Below are 12,158 nucleotides of genomic sequence, written 5' to 3' on the forward strand. Positions count from 1 at the left end.
CAGTAATAAAAAATTTGATTCCTTATATATTTTTGTTAATTGGAAGATGCTAAATAGGTTTTTTGATTTGAAAGGGGACATAAGAACTAAGAATTGGAATGGTCACTTTGAAGCAGAAGTTCTTACTCTCTGTGAATTCTGCGGCATGAAACCCACAGTGTAACACCTTGAGCTGCTGCTGCTGCTCTATATGGAAGCCACACTCCCAGCTTGGGAGGTTTATTATGTTAAATGAAGTCAATATTTTATTTTAATACTGTTTCATTTTAATTGATGTTCACCTCCATGACTAAAAAGTTGTACAAGGTCCCAGAAAGTAAACATTAGGTGATTCATCACTGGCAAAATTAAAGCATGTGCCTCTCATGAAATGAATCTATAAATCTTCACTGATGGAAACTGAGTTCAGTGAGGAATGAAAGAGCTGTTCTTGAAAAGATGGAGGAGGAAGACACTGAAATGGAGACCTAGGCCTGGAGTCTGCGTGGAACCAAAGTAAGGTTGCCTCAGTTTGGCTCTTTGCATGCTCTTTGAAACTGTTTTGATTACATATGGAAGTTACCAGCCTTTCTATGCAAAGTGCATATGCACACATGCACTCACACACAGAAAGAAGAAAGAGAAAATTTGAGAAAGAGTAAAATAACAAAGTCACCTACTCTGTGATAAAACACAAATCAGGCAAGAAGATAACAACTGAGACAAGAGTTACACGGCTACGGCTAAGCACGACCACACTGGATGCACAACTTGAGTAAAGACACTTGGCTGGAATAGTCCAGACAACTGCAGTGCACCAAGAAAGGAAACACAGGTTGGAACCAATTTCCAGCTCTCCAGCCAAAGGGGAGTGATGATTTGGAGAATAAGGCCCCTATCGAGGCTGCTTTGGGCTGATACTTCACTAATGCAACCTACATGTTGATGTCCTTTAGACTGGAAGGAATTCGAAGGAACTTGTCTTCTCTGACAAAGCCAGAGCTCACAGGATGGGCCTCACCCAGTTTGCTAAACTCAATAAAAACAAGACTCGAACAGAAAGAAACCGCTCCCCACATACCTTAACTTTCTTCCCTCAGTTCCCAATTTTGGAAAAATATTGTGGCACCAGAGCTGTTGGTCCATGTGTAAACATGGCAGGCCAAATCTAATCAATGCTCCATTGGAAGGAAGCTACAAAACCCCAGGAGTCCAGGCCAGGCATCTGTCACTGCAGGACAAATGGTCACAAATACCTTTCTAGGCTGACATTAATATTTGCTCTCACATCTTCTCTGACTGGGAAATTAAGAGTTTCTGGAGTTCAGAAGGCCTTCAACAAAAGAATGAAGTAGGAAATGAGAATACATAGACACCAGAAAAAAAATTACTTCTGCAGAAAGAAAAATGAGGTTCTGTTTCACAGGAATAGATCCCCCCAGAAAATTGAAGCCAAGTAAAAATCCACTCTGGATAATGAATCTGGAGGCAATCTCATCCAAAAGGGCTTCTTTAAGTTATCCAGACTAATATGTCATTTAGAATAATGAAACTGTCATATGTTTGCAAGAGAGTTGTGATTGTCCCTTCCTTTCCCACATGGTGGAAAATGGAAAAAAAGTGCTGAAAGAAATAAAATGCTCTCCTGCCACCTTTCATGCTTGTTTGAAAACAGGAGGAGCAAAGTTTCTCCTGCAGCTGTATACATCTGCTTACAACTATTATGGAAAGCTAGTAAAAAGATCTCCTTCTGCTACTTGCATTTTTTTGCACTATCAAATAAATGTGTACTCTTATCCTGTCACTAATGCACAGTCATCCACTTCTTAATAGAAAGGCCACTTGTCATTTTCCACCAGTTCAGAGTATACACACAGAATACTTGTCCTTTAGCAGATGAACATCTTTTCTACACACCTCATGTCAATACATAAATGCACATGCAACTTTATAGGCATTTGTTTTTACAGGGCATTTCTGAATAACAACTGCAAAAGGATTAATATACAGTGGACTCATTCAGCAAGCACAGCACTGAATGCATCAGGTTTTTTGTGCAAACACAGTGTGCAATTGTGCAATTAAAATCTTTGGCAATTACAGAAACAAGAGTGGATGGTATAGTTTATCTTCAAGCTGTGGCTAGTACTAAAACTCTTACCTGCAAAATAGTACTGGAGGGGGGTGATGAACTAAAATAGAAGGCTGAAAATCTGTAACTCAAAAGCTCACTAATAAATTATTAGTATTTTTCCATGAATGATGTCATCATAGAGTTAATACCCTGTCTGATAACACAGAACACTGTCTGGTGACAAAGACCTTCTGCTTCAAATCCAAATTCAAACTTCCTTTGTCATCTCAGTTTCCTGACTTCTGAACCTCCTGTTGGGACCATCTACTGCTTGTAGTGAGTGTGATAACAACAGCAAACTCCCTGTTGCAAGGCCTTTGTTGATACCTGCACATTTCATGTGTCTGCTCACACACAGTTCTAGCTCCATAGTAGGACTGACAGAATCACAGAAAGATGGCTCAGAAAGGACTTCTGGAGATCTCCTGTCCAACCTACTTCTCACTACCTCTCACTACCACTAGATCTGGTCAGCCATGACTGTCTAGCCAAGTCTTGGAAACAACTAAGGGTGTTTTCTTTGCCACCTCTCTAGTGTTCCTGCTTACTATATTTTTTCTTCTATTACTTTTTTTTTTGTGTGTTACTGAAAAATAAATTAAAACCCTCTAGAAAATGGCTTCATCCTTGGGAATTCTTAGCAGTCCCAAGCACATTATATGGAATTATTACACAGAATCATTTGAGTTATTCTATCTGCCAGTTTGTCTATCTTCACAATAGTTCAGAACAAAAGGGGAGTTTAAAAGTACTTTTCAACTAGAAGATTTCCATTTTACAGTAAATGTTATTGTGGAACTAAAGTCTTCTCTTTTACATTCACAGCAACAACAGCTGCTGTCTGCACAAGATTGTTTCCAAGTCTGTGAATATGTTCTGGCCATGCCCTGGTTTTTGCTGGGATGAAATCAGAGTGCATTTTCCTCTGACTAGTTTTTGCAAAAAAAAAATCAGGGTGTCCAGCCATTATACTGAAGAAGACCCAACAGTTCCCAGCATCTGGGCTGTACTGAAGGAAGTGCATTAAGAACACTGCCAGCAGCTCAGGGAATGATCCTGCCCCTCTGCCCAGCCCTGGGCACATCTGGAGCGCTGTGTCCAGCTCTGGGCTCCTCAGCACAGCAGGGCCATGGAGCTCCTGGAGCGGGGCCAGCGGAGGCTGCAGACATGATTTAGGGCCTGGAGCATCTCTGGCAGGGAAAGGCTGAGGGAGCTGGGGCTGTCCAGCCTCGAGAGGAGCCCCAGCTGAGAGGGGCCCTCAGCCCTGGCTGTCCCTGTCTGCAGGGAGGGCTCCGAGCAGGGCCCAGGCTCTGCTCTGGGGGCCCAGCAATGGCACCAGAGGAACGGGCAGGGGCTGATCCCAGGAGGTTCCACCTGGGCAGGAGGCAGAACTTCTTCCCTGGGCAGTGCCTGGGCACTGAACAGATTGTCCAGAGAGGGTGTGGAGTCTCCTCACTGGGGATATTCCAGAACCATCTGGGCACAATCCTGTGCCCTGTGCTCTGGGATGGCCCTGCTGGAGCAGGGAGGTGGGACCAGCTGCCCCACTGTGGTCCCTTCCAGCCTGAGCCATCCTGGGATTCTGAGAAGCACATTGCATTCTTACTGGTGCCCTGCTCATCCAGATCTGGCAGCCAGCCCCGTATGCACTGTGAAAACATCATGCCCCTAGGCCAAACAGCTGCCCATTGCATTCAGCATTGCTCTGGACACATTTAAAATCTTGGTATTCTTGAGTTTCTCATGAAACTTCTAATGTTTTCACACTTCTCCTTATCATCCATCCTGATAATCCATGGTCCAAGATATGGCTTTTGCAAGTACTAATTCCTAAGTAGCTGCTGTTGTGCATTGCAAGGGGCATTTCAAAATGGCTGCTCCCTGCTCAATGGTAATACTTGTGTAATTAACAATTAAGACAGTTAAATTTTCGTTAGTGAGTAGAGGCTTGATCTGGCACTTGAATTCTTCCCCTTGGAGCCCAGAAGAGTTAGAGCATTGGTTTCTGAGACAAAACACTGTCCCATTTCCTCAGTGTGATTAAAAATAACCACTTGGTTTTAGATAATAATAGAGGACAAAATACCAAGTGCTATTAAAAGTATTTAACCACACACAAGTGGTACATATTTTGAAGACCTTAGAGACTGGCATGTTATACAAACCAATCCAGCTCTCATGGTTTAATTCACAACTAAAACATTTTAAATAGAAGTAAAATCGAATGTGTGCAGGTTATATATAAAAATGCAGATAGCTACAGGTAAAAGACACGAAGTTAATGCTGCTTGGCTTTCACTCAGACCTTACTCCAGTGTTCTCAAAGTACTTAGCAACTATTGATCAATGCATTTTATGAATGAGGAATATCGCTAGCTTCTAATTATTTCTACAAAAGGTGATGTAAGACAGAAGGTCAGTGCTGCAATTAGAAATGGCAAGTTTAAGTGCATATTTTCGAAACAGAAAAAGAAAATTCTTTTAGGCTATTAGACAAGCAACTGCATGAAATTTGCCTTTCTTGTGGAGTTCTGAGACCTTAACGAACTTTAAATTTTGAAGTCTTGACTATGTTCATAAATATTTTCTAGTGGACTAGCTTTTTAATGTTAGGTCAAAAAAAAATATTCACCGTGTAAAGTTCAATAAATTTCTGTATCTTTTTAGAGATTACATTACTATGATGAAGAAAGAAACGGAGATTGATTTCCCAGAGAGGCTATGACAAACCTCTCCTTTTAGGGCAAACAAAGTATAGCAGCAGAAATACCAAAGAACCATAGTGCTCACTAGGCACAGGAGTGTACCACAGCCTGAAATCCAGCAGCAGCTAGTCATACCCCCAGACAGGAGCTGTTTGTCTTCCCAAGCTTTCTGACTGGTGGCCTGGCTGATGGGACTCTGCATCTGCTGCCCTGATAGATTGATGAAGGGCTGTTATTGCTACTGTTGATGTTTCCACTGGACATGTCAGCAATTGACATGGAAACTTCATTCAGCATTGCTGAATAGCGAGCAAAAAAAAACTCAGTTTGGCTGGAAGGCTTTCATCAAGACTCTCTCCCAAATGGAGAAAGCAAATATCTTCAGGAGACCTCGCAACACTCAACTTCCTGGACCATAATGTGGTGGGAGATGATTTAGCAGCATTGTAAAAGATGGAGTGTAGAAGTGTAGCTATGACCTGGAGTTGCAGAAAAGATGGAAAGTGTTCTTTCATGGCAGATAGTTCAGGCAACTTGTGCAGAATGACATGATTTGTGCACAAAGGGAATGTGGTAGAGCTGATTTTGCAAAAACATTATTTATGGGTTAGTGGGTAGACAAAAGGTTTTCTCAACAGGTTTTTGCAAATCTAATCACACACAGGAAGTTCAAGTGGTTCTCTTTAGCCCCTACATAGTGCTTCTTTATAGATAGTGTTTTGCTTTAATTTAATTTCTCTAGACTTCCATGCAACTTTTGGTACTTCACTGCCTGGAAAATTATTACTGACACTGGAAATATGGTGCCTGGTTATGAACACAGCAATGAAGATATGAGGTTGCCAGACATATTGTAAACAGAGCATAATTACAGTATTTACAATTGAACATCAAAATGGGAAAAGATGCCAAGTGGCATTTCTCAGAAGTTAATATTGGGACTGATACCATCTAACATCTTCCCAAATAATTTGGAAAATTAAGTAAACTGCACATTGACTGCATATATTGTACACAAAGGAGGAAGATGAACTCCAACGCAGCAGGTTGGTAGGTTGAAAAAAACCAGAAAGGTCTGGAAGTCTGAGAGGGAGAAAAAGAAGGGTGCATTTAACAGGGAAACTAATCTAGACAAATGTAGAATAATAAACTCAGACAAAATTAACACCCATCTCAAGTAACTAAATGGGAAAAAGCAAATTTTCATTAAAAAAGAAAAAAATCCAAGAGATTTCACAGTTTATTCACACTGAAAATTCACATCAGGGTATATGCATCAAGTTTGACAACTTGTTTGCTACATTTCAGCCTGATGTGATGTTAAAAGGAAGAATAATATATTCCCTTAAAACCCTGCATTTTAAAATACAATTTTACTGTTTTTTTAACATATACCAAATGTTCACAAAAGATCCAATTTACAGGCCCATCAGCAGAAATTATAAACAGCAATGGGACATTAGAAAGAGACACAGAAGCAGCACGTACAAGGAAGTCAGGAACTAAAGTCCATCTGCACCTGATACTGTCATACTGTCAAGGGTTCTAAGTGTTCACTATGCAGTAGAACAAAATCCATCAAATATTAAGCTTCCACTGAATTGTTGACTTTAGAAGCTCAGCTAGACCTTGAAGAAAGCTATTACTTTATAAAAGAAAGTAAGATTCTGAGGGATATGCAATAAAAGACCCTCAGAGTTGCTGAAATAAGCTCGCTGAGTTAAATGACTACTGTATACACTAATGAACCTCCAATATTATCTGTAGGATGGAAATTCTCAAAAGAATGTACCCTTGCAATAAAATTAACCTGTAAATAAATAAACTCACCAAGGATAGAAAACATATTCTATGACAAAAAAGCCCCCTGCATGGACTGTTAAACAACTGCTCCTGGCTGAGATTTTGAAGAGCATGCCATCTTTTTCCCCATCATTATTTGGTTAACCATACCCACAGTACAGTACATTATTTTGTCACAGGAATGATTCATTACAAGAAAATATAAAAAACTTTATCAAAGTGAGTGTTACTTTTCTTCCTTGCACAGCAATCCAAATACAGCTGATGCAGACAAAATGGCTGATGTGATAGCAATCAACAATATTTTTTTTATGTATGCTTAAAAACCTGCTTACCAAGGGGAGCCATATATTCTGAATCCCCTCACCGTCACTTCAGAGTCTTGAAGATAGATGCAGTTTGTTAGAAGAGACTGTACATTTTCATAGCTCTCTGGCTTCAGCTTAGAAACAGAGGGGAAATAGTAAAAGTCCTGCTTGATTAAGTCAGCCATGAATTCCTGGTCAAAGGTCAATTCATGATTTCCTGCTATCACAATCTTGTATTCATAGGGCAGGCTACCTAAAACAGTGAAAAACAAACAAATTACTTGTTTTATGGAAAATCTGATAAAAGCAAACAGATAGACAAAGTGTTATTGGTTCCTGTAATATGCTCACATATTTGAAACAATTGAGCCTACCCTTACTACATGTTGTTGTAATTCCTGCTGATTTCAGGTAAATGACATTACTGTCTTTTTCATGGCACACTATGATTTAGCATGCTTAGCATTAATGTGTTGAAATTACTTTCAACTCATCAACCTTAAAAACCAGTCTGCAGACTTCTGCTCTACTATTTACTTCTAGTTAATTGCCATTTGTGCTGCAAGTATCATTTACTGTGACAGTGATGATAACTCTTTGACAGAAATTAGGGTTCAAAGAAGATCAGCTGTAATGCTTCATAAAATCATGTCAGCTCTCTTCTCCCAGAGCTGAGGTCTTTGTCAGCCTGTACTGACACTCAGAACTTGGGTCAGCCAGAGGGGTCTTTGCCCTGACATTAATATCAAGCCTTCAAGCAAGGCATGGATTCAGTTTGGCTGTCAAAAATCCACATCCCACAGTGAAATCTCACTCTTTGCCTCTATCCCATGGTTTTTTTCCTGCTCCATTTTCTCAGTGACTCCCTTAGCTCTGTGGACTATAATTTAAAGTGACTCATGTTCAAGAATATTTTACAACCCGTATTTAGTGAAAAACCTTAGAACAACCTCCTGATGAAGGCAAGAATATATATGCCCACACACGTAGGCTCTTCCTGAGAGCAGCACTGAAACAGAAACTTTTCACCTGACTCCACATTTGGTTATTCACTGGATTCAGCTCCTAAAAGCTGGCATTGCCTGTCTCAAACAGCTCAGCACAAACCTCCTAAGCACATCTGGGAGGAAACAAAGATAGAAACTGTGCAAAGCTGCATTCATTAGCTTTGTTTCTGCACTGTTAATTTGTATCAGGATGAAGACTGTCAGAAGAGGGGACTGGGACCAGAAAGAAATATTTTATTGAAAATTAAACCCACCTGGCATAACAGCAATTTTGTGGGGTTTTAATTTTAGAAATGCATTGTTGATAACATAAAAATCCTTAGCAATGGCCCAACATTAACCTGGAAGCAGGCTATTTAGAGAATATAAAAAAACAGTTAATATGCAATGGCAAAAGTTGGCATGAGTAGGACTTCAGAATAAAATGCAACAGTGTGATTCAGAGTTATGGAAATAAAAGAACAGTGCTAAGGGAGATGACACAGGGCTCAACTTTGTCAAATGAGGACACGGGTGTTTCTGAAGTACAAGTTTCAGACACTTGGAACACCTGTACTAGGAAATCTGATGGTACAGGTTCCAGTCTTTCCTATGGACCAAATATATAGGTGCCTTTAGAATATTTAACAAAAACTCTTTTCAGATATTTATAATTACATGTTAAATGTTCAAGAGTCAATAATTTACCTGAAAGGCTTCTCCATTTTGCTTCTGAAACCCTTAGCATTTAGCAGATGTGTACTCCACCTGTACAAGCTTTCCAGGTGTGTGCACACATACATACAAGCTAAAAATGTTATTTTCATGCTGCAATATGTTTGGGCATCTTCAGGCCTTAAAGGAATAAAGAAATCCTGTATCCCACAATGTTGTTACCAGCTCCATTTCTGTTCTGTTTGGTAAATCTTTTCCAGCTCATCTGATCCATCCATCTAGCAGCCAAGAACCTGTATGAGCTGGTTATAGTTGTTGCTTCCACTAATGTATTTATGTCATGTCGCTGTCTGTGGGTGTTACTTAGGCAAATTAGCAAATTACTCTAAATGTACAGTTACATTTATTATAGTGGCGGCCAGAGGCACTGCTGTAGTTACAGGTCTGTCAGCTTTTCAATTAACAACTGTGTTTTTGATGAGTATGCATCTCAGTTGTTTGTTTTATTCTTTCATTCCACACAAAGCTTTGGTAAAACTATTTCCTTTTCTTTGTCTCTTTAACTATACTTTTTACCCTTTAAATCTTAATTTTTTTACTAACAGGGTATTTTCTGCTGCTTGTTCATAGATTTAGCAATGTTTTGTTCAAACTTTGTTCCTTGGAAGACTTTAGAACACGCTTTGCTTTTTACTCCGAGTGCTCTTGAAGTACAGACTTAGGTATAAATCTTTGAAATGTTGTTCCCTACTAGGCATTGCTGTTGTGAAGTTATGTGTAAGGAAGAGATTCCTGCACAATTTGTAGCCCTGGCTTCCTTGGCTAGGAGCAGGACATCCCCAGGGGTACATAATCTAAGAACTGTTGTATGGCTATGTTCTATGCACAGCCCTAGAACAAACACCTTCCCATTTTTTATCCCAACAGCTCTTGATCACAGATAATTAAAACGCTTCCAGGTTCATCAGTTATTCCCACAGCTGCACCCAGGATGGAGTAACTTCATTCAAAAAGACTGCAGTGAGTCTTTGTGGCCATGGCACCCTGGCTGTGTTAATCACCAGCGAAACCAGCTGAACAAAGAAAGTGATCTTTCTCCTCCATGTAGCGCTTGTGAGACCTCCTCTGGAGTGTGGGGTCCCATCCTGGGCTCTTCAGTGACATTAAAACTACTAAGAAACTGAGGCATGTCCATCAGAGAGCTGCCAAGGTGGTTGGGATGAGGGGAGAGACTGAGATCTGAGGCTGTTCAGACCCAGAGAAGATGCAGGGCAGACCCTGCTGCTGGTCTGACACCACCTGAGCCCAGTAAAACACAAGAGCAACTCCTTCTCAGAGGTGCAAGACAAGCAACAACAGGCACAAGTAAGAACATGCTACAAGGAAAGAATTTTACCATGAGGATGGTAAAAAAGTGAAATAGGTGCCCTGAGCAGCTGGGAAATCTCCCTCAAAAGCACTCAGAGTTAGTGGGCCAAGGTTCTGGTCTCTAACCACACCTGCTTTGGGGAGGAGGCTGGACTCAATGTCTCCCAGAGGTCCCCTCTATCCTTCCTGATTCTCTAGATTCCTGTCAATCCAAACTGGAAAACAAACCAGAATTTTAAAGAGCCTGCAACGCTAAAACAAATCCAAACCTCATTTTGTGTTGTGATTGTAATGGAACAAATCTATGGCAGACAGGCAATTTAACAGGACTAGAGAGTATGTTCCATTGACTCTGGTGGAAGTTTCTCATACTATCCATCTAGCAGATGAGTAGGACTAAATCCCCAACTGATAACCAATTAACATTTGATTCTAGCATATGGCTTTGCTGGTGGGCAGGTAGCAAACTCAGTAGTAATACAGAAGCTCTGTGTATACAATGATATTAAAGAAAAATTATAGCTGTCACAGGAATTCTGCACACATATCCAGGACAAAATTAATTCCCCAGAAAAAATTAAGGCAGGAAGCATGTAAGAAACAGATCTGCCCTTCAGGAGTGCCAAGAAACACATGCAAGAACATATGCTATGGGAGTCAAAGATGTAATTTCAAACAAAGAAAAAAAAGAAGAAAAGTTATGAATCTGGGGGGAAGTTACATTTTTTTGTCTGATCTCTACTTTTGACCAGCCAAAACAAGGCAAGTGTTTTTGTCCAAAGTCCAGGGATCCTTCTGTTCTTGGCACCTGAGAAGATTCTGCTAAAATATGCCTCTAATCTGGACATAAACTGCAACTAGAATCGGCTGGAAAAAATTTACCTAAATATTTTTCTGTATTAAAATGCCACTTGGATGGAATGGGTTATATTTCGAAATGCACACAGTCTTCCTGACATTACCAAGGAAAAAAAAAGTGAAGCAAAATGTCCATTTAAAATATTTTGGGGTGAAAAAAAATTTCATTTATAGGCAATTTTTTTTTCCCTAAAGTAAGTGCTGGGTTTTTTCCCTCTCATAATGTTTAATTTGCAAGAAACTAAAATTATTTTTCTCCATAATCAACTGCAATCCACTTCATCCTATTAGGATTTGGAACAAAACATTTACAAATCAAAATCCTATCAGAAACACACTGGCTCAGATTCAGCCCTGGGCTTCTGAGCTTTCTTTTCAGGCCACATGAAACTTTTGCCTTCTGCCAATTTGGAATGGGGCTCCAAGCCACCATCCACTCTGTCAGCCTCTGTCTTAATGTGGGATAAGGGATTTCTCCCATCCTTTTCCTTCTTCTCGGCCACATGACTCTTTATCTCTCCTGCCTTATTTTCCCCTTTCCATTTTGTAATCTCCCTTTATATGCAGTAAAATGCTGGAGACACATTATCTTGTCCTTAATTTAGCACTTTTAGAAAAAGATACCTTTTTTCTTAGGGAAAACATAGAACTTGTAGAAGTACAATTCTTTAGATGTCTGTCTGCTTGTCACTCCATATCTGTCTGAAACTGCCCAGCAGATTGAAAAGCCATTTACTATATAAAGACCTCAAAGGTAATTATGTTCCCTTGAATTTCCTGGAAGTGTCTAAGGTAAATAATTCCCAGTCTGAAGGTGAGGTTTCAAAGGAATGAGGTAACTTGGAACCCACAGCAGATCTACAAGACAAGATCCAAGAAATCAGGCAGCAGTGGCTCTGTTCCCAGAACTACTCATCACACAAAAAATCGGCCCTAAATTTCCTCCATCGATATAATTTCTTATCATTTGAGATTATTTTTCTATCAACAAGCTCAGGTTATTATATTTAACTTATATATAGTCAGCTGTGTTATCATCTTACAGACTTCTTCACTTCATCCATGGAGTTTTCGCCAGTTTACAGCAAACCTTCCTCAGAAAGTTTCTTAGCCTTCATTTGTTCAGGATAAGAATGTGACAGCAGTTCTGGTAATATAATTTGTACAGGAACATATATATTTCTTTAGCTAGGATCATCTTTGTTTATTCCTTTCATTACTGCAGATTACTAATTAAGAAAATCAACCGAACATCTAATTTTTGCATGTTTATGCACCAATTACAGAATTATTGCAGCAATTTTTAACTTCCAAACTCCAGTAGGTTCTTTTTATGGCGAAC

The 12,158-nt window shown here is 39.8% G+C and overlaps 1 protein-coding gene across 6 annotated transcripts in view; it reads right to left on the reverse strand.

Annotated features, from left to right (window-relative positions):
- Positions 1 to 12,158, reverse strand: part of MPPED1 (metallophosphoesterase domain containing 1) — a 61,540-nt gene that overhangs the window by 22,893 nt on the left and 26,489 nt on the right. For all 6 annotated transcript variants that reach the window (XM_068190614.1, XM_068190610.1, XM_068190613.1 and 3 more), the window contains one exon: positions 6,957 to 7,178. In XM_068190614.1, coding sequence (XP_068046715.1) covers positions 6,957 to 7,178 — 222 coding nt within the window. The remainder of the gene's footprint in view (positions 1 to 6,956; positions 7,179 to 12,158) is intronic.

Source organism: Anomalospiza imberbis, chromosome 5 (genome assembly GCF_031753505.1).
Source record: "Anomalospiza imberbis isolate Cuckoo-Finch-1a 21T00152 chromosome 5, ASM3175350v1, whole genome shotgun sequence".
Classification (NCBI taxonomy): domain Eukaryota; kingdom Metazoa; phylum Chordata; class Aves; order Passeriformes; family Viduidae; genus Anomalospiza; species Anomalospiza imberbis.